Raw genomic sequence first — 15856 nt, 5'->3', positions numbered from 1 at the left:
TATGGGAGCATACCAAAACGTGGACCTTTATAACTCTATTTCATTGCCAAAATTTTTTCAGACCTAAAATACTTCTAGGTAAAATTTTATAAACTTTTATAAATTTTATAAACCATTTCGATTGGAATCTAAAGTGATTTTCACAGGCGGACAGACAGATGGAAGTTGCTAAATCGACATAGAATTTTATGCTGATCATGAATATATCTACTCTTTAGAGTTTAAAATGGACATTTCCAAGTGTTACAAACTTAAGGTATGAGTTTGTGCGCAAGGTATAAGAAATATAAATATATTATTGCGGAGGTACCTGAAAGAGTGGACCTTTATACCCCATCTTCACACCAGATAGCATATTAGTAGAAATATTGGAATGCGCGAATCACATGCTCATTTCGCATTTTAGGAGCATTCTGATTATTAAAAAAATTTACATGGTGGTGAAGGTTATCTTCTCCTCCCTACGCGAGTTTTTTTTTGCGAATTTTGAAACAATACACCTGAATTACAAAATCACCCGAATTGATAAAAATATCTTCAACTTTCATTTACCCATGTTGATACATGTTGCTTGGATTGCTTCCATGTGTGTAATGCCCGTAATTGTAGCGTTGCTGACTACTGCCATAATGAGGATTATAACCATGTTGGTGACTAAATATATTTAATGTAATTAGATATTTTTTTAGGAAATATGTGTGTAAAAAAGCATATTAAGTACATATTTTTTAATGCAGGACATTTTAATAAAGCGACATTTTTATTTTAATAGCAATAACTTACGTTTTAAACCCGTAACCAGTATTGCCTCCATATCCGGTATTACTTCCATAACTGGAGCTACTACTATAGCCAGTTTTACCACTACTGCCGCCACCAAGGCTCAATGAAAGTTCTGGTAAGAGTCCACTGATGCCATAACTGCCACCGACACCACCACCACTGCCACCAGTGCTACCACCATATGAACTGCTGTAAGAAGTCTTATAGCCGTAGCCCCTATAACATAAATCAAAGTGTTTAAATATCCATCCATTCAGGTTTGCTGTTGTTGCCATATATGGGGACATATATAAACTAAATCTACAATAACACTTACGTGTTGACAGGGGGTGATGCTGCTGCAGGTTTTTCCTTTTTGAACATATCAAATATACCACGTTCATCGCGTTCCTTATCATGGGCTTCTTCCAAAACTCCAAGAGGACTGAAAATTAACAATAAAAAAGCGAATTAGTTAATTTCTTAAAATTGATGAAGACACAAATGTTGTCGGTATTCTTCAAATATAACAAATTTTTATTTTAAATGTCCCCATTGGAAGGGAATTTAACAGAAACACTATTTTTCAATTTCAGAATTGGAAAAATACCTACAAATTTTATTAAATTTTTAAAAATTTAAGATTTTACCAATTAGGAGAGAGGAACAGAGTATTTATGTAAAAATTTATATAATTTCACGTCTTATGCGAGTTGTAATAATAAAAAAAATTATACTTGTATGTGACTTTCGTAAAGAGTACAAATTTCCACATTTATCACCAGTTAGAACTTTTTGTACACGTTATAGTACGCCCAGCGAAATTCAAAGCCATATCTAAACGCTATACACTCACAGTGATAATAATGCCATTGAACCTAATACCAAAGCACTATTCCTATATTCCTACTGAATTTGGTACTGTTCGTAAACTATATATCAACTGTTCTTTGTCTAATCATCATACCAAACTCTTAGATTCAGCTCTATTCCATTACTAAAAATTTAATACCATTTAGTAATTTTCGTACAAGTTATAGTACAGATGCCCGAATTTGTCTCTTTATCAAAACGCTAAAAATGGACTGTGATCTTAATACCAAAATACACAACTGTAGCTCTTTTTCTATATTTTGTACCAAATTTTGAGGTTTTCTTTCACGTTATGGTACACATGATCAAATTCGTCTCCCCATCTAAAGACTACACACTCACAGTAATTTTACACAAAGTAATTTTCCCAGCTGTATTTTTGTACTCCCTTCCGAATTTATACTTTTCATTAACTCTATAGAATACATATCCTAAAACTGTTCAATGGGATCCGAATGGCAAAATTCATAAGTTCAGATATACGCCTACACTCATATGAAATTACGGTATTAAAGGTTTCCAAATTCGTATCCCCATCTAAATACTATACACTCAAAGTATTTCCTATAACGATATTCACAATTCTTGCTCTTTTCCTTTCTATACCAAATTTAGTACCAATTAGTACTTTTCGTACACGTTATAAAATGAACTTGTAAATCGCCTCACATTTGGTACAACAATTCATAATTCAAATTATATTCCTACACTATTAGCCAAATTTAGTACCATTGAGTACGTTTACTACACTTATTGTACGTATCTCCAGAATATTCTTATTCTATACGAACTTGCAGCATTTCACATTTATATATTCGCGCAAAATCATATTTTACCAAATTTAGTACTATTTAGTATAGTTCTTGCACTTAGTTAACATTTCTAAAACTACCTAATTATTTCAACCCTACTTCTTAAACTTTATTTGTACAAAATTAAGTACTTTTAGTACACTTGTAGTTCGAATAAAAAAAACAAGTAAAAAGCTGTAATTTCGGCTGGGGCGATCTTTGAATACCCTCCACCATTTGGCAAGCATTTGGCAACTTTCAAAAAAATTAAATCTGTTAAAAATTCTGTTAAAATCTAAAAAAAAAACGGAATGTAGCTTTTATTTTAGGGTCTATACGACGACGTGGACTTGCATAGGCAACTTTTGTCATAAGCCAATAGAACATTAAAATGCGAAACTTGAAAAAAAAATCGGTGAATAATGTAGCTAAAATCATAAAATTTCCAAATATATGGACATGAACCTGCACAGACAATTTTCTGTCTTAGGATGTAATATTTATTACGAACTTCAAATACCAAATTTGAAACAATTCCGGAAAATAACGTCGCTTAAATCACCAAAATACCAGAAAAAAGGATGGTACCATTAAATGGAAGGTACCAAAACGTGGACCTACATGATCCATTTTCTATACCAAAAGTCCTGCAGCCATAATATACATTTGAGTAAAATTTTATTAACTTCGGTATATATATCGAGGTGTTACAAACCGAATGACAAACTTAATATACACTCCATAATATGCTGGGAGGTATAAAAAATTAAAGTTTTATACTGACAGGTCGGCGCTTAATATATATTCAGATAGAGAACAAAACCGGAGGTTTCTAAGGGCTTCTAAAGTTCCAATTCACAAAATGTACAAGATGTCTAAAATATTGTATCCTAGGATGAACAACCCCAGTACAGAAAGTCGAAAAGTCAGGAGAGCCGACTTTATGATATCCTACACCCCTTTGTAAGCTATTAGAGCTTCATATAACAATACATATAACAACCCAGTAAAGAAAGTCTTAAAATCGGCAGGGGCCGACTTTATGATACCTTACACCACTTTGCTAATTTAGTAGAGCTGCGCATAACAATTAAAAGTTTTTATGGGAGAATTCAATCATACTCGCTATGATTATAATTATAATTTAAAGTTCAAAGAACTAAATATGCCGAAGCATTTGCATCTTTTAAATTCGGACTTGTATTGCCCATTTGGTGCACAATTAATTTGAAATCGGATAAAAATATATATGGGAGCTATATCCAAATCGGAACCGATCTCGATAAAATTTGGTAACGATATTTCTGAGCTGTATTTGATATATTTCCCTGAATATCGTGGGTATGCACTCGTTGGAGTGCATATTACGGCTGAGGGTAACAAATATGACAAATCGGATGAACAGTGTATATGGGAGCTTTAGCTATATCTAAACCGATCTTCACCAAATTTGTCATACTACCTTCTAGTCTCAATTCGGTCGTATGTGCCAAATTTCATCCAATTTGGGCAAATATTAGACGTTTGGTGCACAATAAAAGGTACATCGGACGAAGTTATATATGGGAGCTATATCCAAATCTGAACCGATCTCGATAAAATTTAGCAAATGTATTTCTGAGCTGAATTTGGTAAATTTCCCCAAATATTGTTGTTACAGGGTGCATATTACGGCTGCGGAGGACAAAAATTGCAAATCGGATGAACAATATATATGGAAGCTATAGCTATATCTGAACCGATTTCGATCAAATTTGTCATACTTATTTTCAGGTCCAATCTGATACGTGCAAAATTCCATACAATTCGGACTGATATTACTCGTTTGGTGCACAATAAAAGGCAAATCGGACGAAGATATATATGGGAGCTATATCTAAATTTTGACCGATTATCTCCAATTTCAATAGGGTTCGTCCTTGGGCCAAACAAATGATTTGTTCAAAATTTCATCTGGATAAGACAATAAATGCGAACTGTACTTTGTTTACAAAAATACATGGACAGACGGACGGACAGACATGCATAAATCGACTCAGAATGTGATTCTATGCATATCATCAAAAGGAAGTATGGGTCTATCTCGTTTCCTTTTGCCTGTTACAAACAAATGCACAAAGACATAATACCCTGACCACCTTGTGGTGTAGGGAATAAATACAACAAATTAGATGAAAATATATACAAATATAGCTATCTGAACCGATTTGATCCAAATTTGACATACTTGTTTCTAGGCTCAATTTTGTCGTAAGTGGTCAATTCCCTCCCACTTGGACTAATATTACACGTTTGGTGCACAATAAAAGGCATATTGGTCGAAGATATATGTGCGAGATTTATTCAAATCTAAATCGATCTCGATAAAATTTGGTAAATACATTTCTGTACTGCAGTTGATATATTTCCCCAAATATCGCTGTTACAGAGTGCATATTACGCCTCCGGAGGACAAAATTTTTCAAACCGGATAAACAATATATATGGGAGCTTTAGCTATATCTGAACCGATATGGAGCAAATTTAACATACTTATTTTCAGGCTTTATTTAATCGTGTATGCAAAACCATACATACAAGGCAAATCACATGAAGATATTTATGGGAGCTATATCTAAATCTTGACCGATTATCCAATCCAATTTCAATATGGTTCATCCTTGGGTCAAGCAAATGAATTGTGCAAAATTTTATCTGGATAGGGCAATAAATGCGACCTGTACTTTGTTTAAAAAATACATGGACAGACGGGCGGAAGTTCATCAATCGACTAAGAATGTGATTCTATGCAGATCATCAAAAAAAAGTATGGGTCTATCTCGTTTCCTTTTGTCTGTTACAAACAAATGCACAAAGACATAATGTGGACATAATTATGTGGTGTAGAGTATTAGAATGGATATATCATTTATCATATAGAAACAAGTAAAAAAACATTAAGTTCGGCCGGGCCAAACTTTTAATACCCTCCACCTTAGGGTAAAAGAAACATTAGAAGAAATGTGGCAAAAACCATTAAAATGCCGAATATCGGGAAGTACCTATAATTACAATGTTTCGCTACACAAACTAGGACCCATTATGACCCACAAATACCAATTTTTAGACAAATCAGTGAAAAAATGTGGCAAAAACCATCAAAATACCGAATATCGGGATGTACCGTTATATGGGGGCTATATCAAATCATGGACCCATGCATGCAATGTTTCGCCACCGAAGCTGGAACCCATTATGACCAACAAATACCAATTTTCAGACAAATTCGTGAAAAAAGGTTGCAAAAATCATCAAATTACCTAACATCGGGAGGTACCGTTATATGGGGGCTATACCAAATCATGGACCCATACATGCAATGTTTCGCCACCGGAGCTGGAAACCATTATGACCCACAAATACCAATTTTTAGACAAATATGTGAAACAATGTGGCAAAAAAAAATAAAATACCGAATATCGGGAATATCGGGAGCTATACCACAACGTGGACCAATGCATGCAATGTTTTGCCACACGCTCAGGGACCCGTTATGACCTACAAATACCAATTTCCAAACAAATTCGTGAAAAAATGTGGCATAAATCATCCAAATACCGAATATCGGGAGGTACCGTTATATGGGGACTATACCAGAACGTGGACCGATATATCTCATTTTCAATACCAACCATCCTAGACACAATGCAAATAGCTCTGCTAAACTTTGGCGCTCTACGTCAAATAATGTGGGCTGTATCGTGATTTCAACAGACTTACAGACAGACAGACGGACATCGTTAAATCGACTTAGAATTTTATGCTGATTATGAATATGTATACTTTATGGGGTCTAAGTCGAATGTTTAAGGATGTTACAAACGGAATTACAAAGTTAATATACCCTCCTTTCCAAGGTGGAGGGTATAAAAAGTAAGTATTTTTCGAAGAAGGAAAAGTATTCGTCTCTAAGGTCAAGCCTGTATTTTGCAATATTTAATCGAACAGTTGGTGATTACAAAAGATTGGGATTTTAGCTAGGATCCTGGGCTCCAAAACTGTAAAATTTAATGGCATTTTTTCTTATTTGTTCCATTGTGTACAAAATACTTTGTACATCCTTTTGTGTGCGGTTGAGGCGCTGGGAAAATCTAACAATTAAAAATAAATATTTAAACATTATCAGTTTCCCAGCGGTCATAAAATACCACATGTGTACAATTCAGTGATCTTGTGCGCTGTCGCATATGGTAATGTGTAAAATAATAAAGTCCATGACCCACACACACACACAATTATCGATGCGCCAGTAGGTAGCCAAGACCACTTGAATGAAGGGACAAACAGCTACGCAATGGTTCATTGTAAATCTAAAAATAGATAAGGACAATTGTGTGGCTGCGAATAGGTTAAGTTAGATCAGTTTTTGTAGCAGTTAAGAATAATATTTTTGAAAATAAAATCAGATTTAAACCAGCAACCCAAACGAGCGGTTGTGTTTTATTTCTCAGGAGTGAGATTTGGAACTGATCTCAACACAGAGTGTTTGGTTTCCCTTCTCGCCCTTAATCATTTGGTCCTTCGAGCCGGATCGAGAATGGATTCTACACCCGAACAAAGCGGTGGTCTATCCTTCTCGATGCAAGAATTGATTATACACCCGAACGAAGCGGTGTTATATCTTTTCTCGCTATAAGAATTGAATCTACACCCGAACGAAGCGGTGTGTTTCTTTTCTCGCCAAAAATTCGTTTCCCTCAAAAGCGGCGGATACAATCAACACCTATACAACACTAACTACATACAACTTTAACAACATCGAGTGTGGTAATAGCAGTAAATCAACTCACCAACCACAAAACTCAACAACAACAAAATCTTCAAGAAATTTAATCACCGATCAACAACAACATTTTCAAAGGACTTCCTCAAAATGCTTAGCTGCCAAGAAGCTGGATCAAGAAGTGGAGCCGTTTACCTAGCAGAAGGCTTACATTATTATAAGTATTAACTGTTTACAAAAATCAACTGTCCCTTTAACTGTCCCTTTGGTAAAATCAGATTTAAAAAATAAAACTAAATGTATACATATTAAACCCGGCCGGGAGAATGTACAAAATACTTTGTACATCCTTTTGTGTGCGGTTGAGGCGCTGGGAAAATCTAACAATTAAAAATAAATATTTAAACATTATCAGTTTCCCAGCGGTCATAAAATACCACATGTGTACAATTCAGTGATCTTGTGCGCTGTCGCATATGGTAATGTGTAAAATAATAAAGTCCATGACCCACACACACACACAATTATCGATGCGCCAGTAGGTAGCCAAGACCACTTGAATGAAGGGACAAACAGCTACGCAATGGTTCATTGTAAATCTAAAAATAGATAAGGACAATTGTGTGGCTGCGAATAGGTTAAGTTAGATCAGTTTTTGTAGCAGTTAAGAATAATATTTTTGAAAATAAAATCAGATTTAAACCAGCAACCCAAACGAGCGGTTGTGTTTTATTTCTCAGGAGTGAGATTTGGAACTGATCTCAACACATTGTTTCCCACTTTTAATGGTTTTCGCATAAATTCCTGGCTACATCGACGTACATTGAAGTGTAGCTTCTCTCCAATTTAACCTTTCCCCTACTTTCTCATATCACTTCTGAATGCGTTATTTTAAGGTTCTAAAAATAATTCAATTTGCACAATCTTTAATATTTTCTTTTAATTACGCTTTCAAATTAAAATTATCCAATACTCAATGTCAAATGATATGAATTCATTTGTATTATTGTTTATGAATGAATTTCTACGTTAATCATAATTCTGTTTTTGAGTTTGAACTACATTTCGTTCAAGTGCCGATAAAATAAGAGCACATTGTTTTCATTTTTATACGTAAGGTCAGTTTATCAGAGAGCCCACTTCCTATGACGGTGTAGGCTTACTTTTGTCGTTGTTGTTGTTTTTGTTACATTACATAATCGTAAATTAAGAAGACATATTAAACACAATGTCAAGGTCTAGAAAATGTGAATAGAAAGAAATAAAATTCAAAATTTCTATATGGTTTATTTCGAATTATGGTTTGGACTGAACAACTATTAGAAAAAGTCTTATATTGTTATGTTTTCGCAAATAAAATATTTAAGAACTAGATTGCTATTTGAAGATGTATCATATTATGTGTATTAGGAGTATGAAATAAAATTACACAGTGCGTTTAGACTGTAGCGTGATTACAACAAACGGACAGACGGACGGACAGGGCTAAATCGTCTTAGAATTTTACGCTGATCAAGAATATATATACTTTGTTGGGTCTAAAATGATTATTTCGATGAGTAACAAACGGAATGACGAACTTAATATACCCTCCATACTATTTTTGGTGGAGGGTATAAAAAAAATCCGTTACAAATTTGGTTAAAATCTTAAAAATACCGAATGTAGCCCTATATTAGGGTCTATACCGCGACTTGGACCTGCATAGGCAACTTTTGTCACAAGCTATTACAATATTCAAATGCGAAACTTGAAAAAAAAATCTGTTTATAATGTAGCTAAAATCATCAAAATACCGAATATCGGGAGGTACCATGGGGGTTATAAATGAACATGCCAAGACAATTTTTCTGTCATAGGCTGTAGTACTCGTTACGAACTGAAAATACGACATTTGAAAGACTTCCAGTAAATATTGTATATAAAATCGTCAACATACCGAATACAGGGAGGTACCGATATATTGTGGATATAGGAAGACCCAGACTTGCAAAGACATTTTTCTGTTATAGACTGTAGAACCCATTAGGAACTTCAAAAACGAAAATTAAAACATTTCCTTTGAACAATGTCGCAAAAAACATCAAAATACTGAATATAACCGTGAACCTATATAGCCCATTGCAATACCAAAAATTCTGCAAACCAAAAACACATCTGAGTAAAATTTTATCCACCTACTTCAATTCGATCGGAAGCTAGAGTGATATCCACAGACGGACCGACATTGCTAAATCGACATAGTTTATGCTGATCAAGATAAAAATGTTGAAACTGCTGGGAAATTTCCCTTTTTAGTTACTTTTTAAATGCCGATACACCTGGCTTTTCATATTACGTCTACTTTTATGATCTACTGAGAAAAAATAATTTTGTTGCACAGTGTTATGAACCGAATATTTGCTGTGGCAAATCACCGAGATGGCATTGAAACACATCTTACGGTGACGCAAACCTGAATCTAATCTTCAAAATATATAACATTTGAAACGTAATTTATTTCCAGAACGATTTGTATTTTGAATGGGATACATTTAAGGATAACCGAATAGGTTGCAAAATGTCAATTAGAAGATTTAAGGAATAGAAAATATTTCTTCTCAAAATATATGTCAATCGAAAGGAAGATTTATAGCAACACATATTTTCGTTCGAATGTTTCTATATATATTGTGTGTAAACTGGTATCTAGATTTTTTCAATTTGTATTTAATCAATAGTTGCCCTAAATTTCTTACAGATTTCTATACCCTTCACCATAGTATGGAGGGCATATTAAGTTTATCATTCCGATTGTAACACTTCGACATATAGACCCCTACTGTATTCACATATTCTAGATCAGCATACGGTTCTATGTCAATTTAGCCATGTCCGTCCGCCTATCTTTGTGTCCTTATGTCAAAAAAATTATCTATCTTCCGAACCAAATTAAAAATGTTGATAATATTTTATTCAGATATATACTTAGGTCTGCAGGGTTTTTGGAATTGAAAATAACAATATAGGCCCACTTTTTGGTATAGCCCATATAACTGTTCCGCAGATTTAAGGCGTTTAGGGCGTTTCAGCCACAATGTAAAACATAGGAAATATCCTATATAAATAGATGTATATAGATCCAAGTTTTAGTATATTCCCCATATAAATGTACCTCTACATATTTGGTATTTTTTTCATATTTTCGTATAGCCCCCATATAACTGTACCTTAACATATTCGGTATTTTGAGAATTTATTTTAGATCCATTTTCAACCCTCTACCTTGGAAAGGGGGTATATAAACTTTGTCATTCCGTTTGTAACATCACTAAATAGTCGTCGTAGACCCCGTAAAGTATATATATTCATAATCAGCATAAAATTCTTAGTCGATATAACGATGTCCGTCTGTCTGTCTGTTGAAATCACGATACATGCTACATTATTAGACGTAGAGTGTCAATATTTAGCAGAACAATTTGTATTGTGTCTAGGATGGTTGGTATTGAAAATTATATGTATCGGATGACGTTTTGGTATAGTCCCCATATAACGGTACCTCCCAATATTCGGTATTTTTATGATTTTTGTCATATTTTCCTACGAATATGTCTAAAAATTGGTATTTGTGGGTCATAATGGGTGCTGATGCTTCCTTTACCCTAAGGTGGAGGGTATTAAAAGTTCTGCCCGGCCGAAATCAATGTTTTTTTACTTGTTTTACTTGTTCTATATAGGCCAAGTATCGAGAGTTTTTATGTCTTAATATGTAACACCTCGAAATATATATTTTAGACCCTACAAGGTACATATATTCTTAATCAGCATAACATTCTATGTCGATTTAATGATGTTCGTCCGTCTGCCTGTCTATCTATCTGTGGAAATAACTCAAGCGAACAAATTGAAGTAAGTTGATAATTATACCCTACACCACAAGGTGGTCAGGGTATTATGTCTTTGTGCATTTGTTTGTAACAGGCAAAAGGAAACGAGATAGACCCATAGTTCCTTTTGATGATCTGCATAGAATCACATTCTGAGTCGATTTATGCATGTCCGTCCGTCCGTCTGTCCGTCCGTCTGTCCATGTATTTTTGTAAACAAAGTACAGGTCGCATTTATTGCCCGATCAAGATGAAATTTTGCACAGATTATTTGTTCGGCCCAAGGACGAACCCTATTGAAATTGGAGATAATCGGTCAAACTTTAGATATAGCTCCCATATATATCTTCGTCCGATTTGCCTTTTATTGTGCACCAAACGTCAAATATTTGCCCAAATTGGATGAAATTTGGCACTTACGACCGAATTGAGTCTAGAAGCTAGTATGTCAAATTAAGTGAAGATCGGTTCAGATATAGCTATAGCTCCCATATATACTGTTCATCCGATTTGTCATATTTGTTACCCACAGCCGTAATATGCACTCCGTAACAACGATATTCTGGGAAATATATCAACTACCGCTTAGAAATATCTTTGCCAAATTTTATCGAGATCGGTTCAGATTTGGGTATAGCTCCCATACATATCTTTATCCGATTTCAAATTAATTGTGCACCAAATGGGCAATACAATTCCGAATTTAAAAGATACAAATGCCTCGGCATATTTAGTCCTTTGAACTTTATAATTATAATCATAGCGTGTATGATTGAATTCTCCCATAAAAACTTTTAATTGTTATGCGCAGCTCAACTAAATTAGCAAAGTGGTGTAGGGTATCATAAAGTCGGCCCCGCCCGACTTTAAGATTTTCTTTACTGTTTTTTTTTTTTTTTTTTTTTGAAAATTTCCAGATTCTTTCCAAATGGTGAAGAATATTCAAAGTTCCGAACATACCGCTTTTTTATTTGTTTATGATTTGAAATTTCTACACACATCTTCAGACTATTCTAGCAAGTTTTGTTCCATTCGTTCTAGAGGAAATGTTGACCGAAGGAATGTGAGGTTTTGTAAAATAAGGGAGTTCCTCTTCTTCGTATTCTTACAGGTAAACTTGTAATTTTTTCGTCAAAATTACATTTCGCATCTATTGTCATAAAGATAAAACTGTGATATTTAATTTAAACGTTTCAAGGATGAAGAACTAGAATAAAACAAGGATATTATAAATATGCCTTCCAAAATTCATAACAGCATAAAAATACCTCCTTCAAATTTAGTGCTAAACAATTAAAATTAAGATATACGTTCATGTTTTATGTCCATCCGATTTCATATTAAAATCGCTCTATAATAATCAATCAGTAGCGATCAAAGTTGATTTGTTTTATTTCACACAAATTTCCAATATGAACGTATATGCGTAGATGTGCAGTGTATTATATAGTCCGCCACAACTTTTGAAAAAATCTGCAAAAATCGGTCCACTTCTTCTAATACCTTCCCCACAGAGCATCAACATTTTCAAAAATAATGACTCTCATAAAACTCGAAACGATTCATCTAATTTCTTTAAATTTTCTACTAATAATACTTCCACTAATATAAGATTATTTAAAAATGAGAAAGCACACACCGTTTTGTATAACTAGATCCTTCAAGATATTGAGCCTAAATCCCGTGAAACACACGACCCGGTCGAACCTTAAACATTGTAAAATATATATCGGACTCTCTTTCTAGTCCTCTCTCACGAGAGGATACAATTTTGATTTATCATAACTCGCATAAAGTGTAGAGTTCTGTAGAATTCTGAAATAATTATCTGATTTCCTGAACTTAGCACATCATAATATTTCTATCGAATTAAAATAAAGATCGATTATGGGATAGTTTCGTTAGTATATCCTCCATGAATATTAAAAACTCGTAAAAATGTGAAATTAGTTTTCAATTTTGACTAAAATTGTCAAATTCCTGTACCACCCCAATAAACGGGAAAATGTAGGGTTCCATTATCATATCTGAAATAGGTTTGATACAAATATCATGGTATTTGATCTTAGTCGATGGCGTTCCTTCAGGATATAATATTTTTCGAAAAGTTTAGAGTTACTGGACGGATATATCTGTATATCGACTGCAAATGTTTTGTTAAAGGAGGCATGGAAAATACGCAAAACAACAAATTTAGCATTTTTATACCATACAACACAAGGTGGTCAGGGTATTATGTCTTTGTGCATTTGTTTGTAACAGGCAAAAGAAAACGAGATAGACCCATAGTTCCTTTTGATGATCTGCATAGAATCACTTTCTGAGTTGATTTATACATGTCAGTCCGTCCGTCTGTCCATGTATTCTTGTGAAGAAAATGCAGGTCGCATTTATTATCCGATTGAGATGAAATTTTCCAAACATCATTTGTTTGGCCCAAGGACGAACCCTATTGAAATTGGAGATAATCGGTAAAAATTTAGATATAGCTCCCATATATATCTTCGTCCGATTTGCCTTTTATTGTGCACCAAACGTGTAATATCAGCCCGAATAGTATGAAATTTTGCACATACAATCAAATTAGGTCTGAAAATAAGTATGCCAAATAAGTATTCGAAATCGGTTCAGATATAGCTATAGCTCCCATATATATTGTTCATTCGATTTGTTATTTTTGTCCTCCGCAGCCGTAATATGGACCCTGTAACAACAATATTTGGGGAAATATATCAAATGCAGCTCAGAAATACATTTGCTAAATTTTATCGAGATCGGTTCAGATTTGGATATAGCTCCCATATATAACTTCGTCCGATTTACCATTTATTGTGCACCAAACGTCTAATATATGTCCAAATGGGATGGAATTTAGCACATACGACCGAATTTAGTCTAGAAGGTAGTATGTCAAATTTGGTGAAGATCGGTTCAGATATAGTTATAGCTCCCATATATATTGTTCGTCCGATTTGTTGTATTTGTTACCTACAGCCGCAATATGCACTCCGTAACAACGATATTCTGGGAAATATATCAACTACCGCTTAGAAATATCTTTGCCAAATTTTATCGAGATCGGTTCAGATTTGGGTATAGCTCCCATACATATCTTTATCCGATTTCAAATTAATTGTGCACCAAATGGGCAATACAATTCCGAATTTAAAAGATACAAATGCCTCGGCATATTTAGTCCTTTGAACTTTATAATTATAATCATAGCGTGTATGATTGAATTCTCCCATAAAAACTTTTAATTATTAAGTGGAGCTCAACTAAATTAGCAAAGTGGTGTAGGGTATCATAAAATCGGCCCCGCCCGACTTTAGGACTTTCTTTACTGTTTTTCTTATTTATTTATTTATTTTTTTTTTATATAATTTTGACTTAAAGGAGATTCCTAAAAATTATGTCACTATCCATTTCTCAAAATGAAAATAAAAAAGGAAAACCGTTTTAAAAATTCTTGAAAGGAAATAGCATTAACAAAGCAAAAGGAGTTACAGACAAAAATCGTAATTATAAATTCGAAGTACTTTTCATATTTTTCAAAAATAAAAATGTTTATTAAAACCTATTTCTAGAATTTGGAAATTCGTATGCAATGTTCTTTATTCATAATAGGTCCTGAAAATATTTTATGACACATTTTTAAAGAAAATAGTAGTAAACTTCCTACTCACTTTATATCCTCGGTATCAACGACGTCACCATCATCAACATTGGCAAAAGCGCCACCGATTGCTATAAGCACTCCGATAAATAAATATAGTTTCGCCATTATAAGGCACCTTGTCTTTTAAATGCAAATGATTTATTGTTGTCCTTATTTGAAATACACACGAGATTTACAATTTTTAATTCATTATTGTTTCATAAAATTCACTTTGTTATAAAAATAATTGTTTATTTTTCATTTTAAGTGTTTAAAGGCACTAAAGGATTTATTTCAATATTATCCTTTGTTTTGATATATTTTTTCTTAAGCACTTCTAATTGTTTGACTCCCGCTCTGTACGGAACTACGTTACCAACAAACGGTTTAATCCGCACTGTGATTTCTTAATCTCGCCGTGGAGTCTTTTATAGTCGGTGTGCTCTTGAAAATTGTTATCGCAAAGACGCTGGGCTTCGTTTTGAGTTTGAACAGTGTTTCAGACTGCTATGTGGCTTATTTTTAGAAATGTGTAATGCTTACACTGTGAAATATTTGAGTAAATACAAGGGCGGCACCATCTAATTTAAATACAGGGTGAGATGAAAAAACTGCAAGCAACTTCAGACTGCGGTCATTTCTAAGCCATTCGTCCGACAGCTGTTAAAATTATTCCAGTGATAGCTCATTATATTTTTTACAAGCGTACAAAAACTGTTCCAGAAAAAAAGTAATGGAATTCAGGCGTATAGTGTGATTTCTTTATATTTGGCTAGAAAATCACAAGTGGCTATCATTAGAGCACTCCAGCATTCAATTGTGAATAAATCTTTTGTGTCTCGTACCATCGCTCGTTACCGCTACCGCTATTCGCTACTGGAAGCGTAGCCCGACGTCAAAGAAGTGGACGGAAGAAAAGAGCAACATCAGCAGAAATGGTTTGAAAAGTAGAGAAGCGACTTAATCGAAACGCGCGTCGCAGTGGCCGAAAAATGGCTCGTGAGCTGAACATATCGCAATATTCCATTCAGCAAATATTGAAAAATGAGCTAGGGGTAAAGCCATTGAAATTCCAAAAAGTGCAAGAACTTACACCGCAATTGAAAGAAAATTGACTCAAAAGAGCCAAAGAGTTGCTTCG

At 34.1% G+C, this 15856-nt stretch overlaps 1 protein-coding gene across 2 annotated transcripts in view; it reads right to left on the bottom strand.

Annotated features, from left to right (window-relative positions):
• Nucleotides 1-14894, bottom strand: part of LOC101888148 (hemocytin) — a 61039-nt gene extending 46145 nt beyond the window's left edge. The window contains exons 1-4 of one of the 2 annotated variants that reach the window (XM_005188771.4): nucleotides 14744-14894; nucleotides 1100-1207; nucleotides 784-999; nucleotides 553-654 (exon numbers count right to left, since the gene is read on the bottom strand). In XM_005188771.4, coding sequence (XP_005188828.2) covers nucleotides 553-654; nucleotides 784-999; nucleotides 1100-1207; nucleotides 14744-14841 — 524 coding nt within the window. In that variant the 5' untranslated portion in view covers nucleotides 14842-14894. The remainder of the gene's footprint in view (nucleotides 1-552; nucleotides 655-783; nucleotides 1000-1099; nucleotides 1208-14743) is intronic. The other variant, XM_011296383.3, reaches the window with a different exon arrangement.
• Between the last annotated feature and the right edge of the window lie 962 nt (nucleotides 14895-15856).

Source organism: Musca domestica, unplaced genomic scaffold (assembly GCF_030504385.1).
Source record: "Musca domestica strain aabys unplaced genomic scaffold, Musca_domestica.polishedcontigs.V.1.1 6, whole genome shotgun sequence".
Taxonomy (NCBI): Eukaryota; Metazoa; Arthropoda; class Insecta; order Diptera; family Muscidae; genus Musca; species Musca domestica.
Note: the sequence above shows the minus strand (reverse complement) of the source record. Positions and strands in the feature narration are given on the sequence as shown.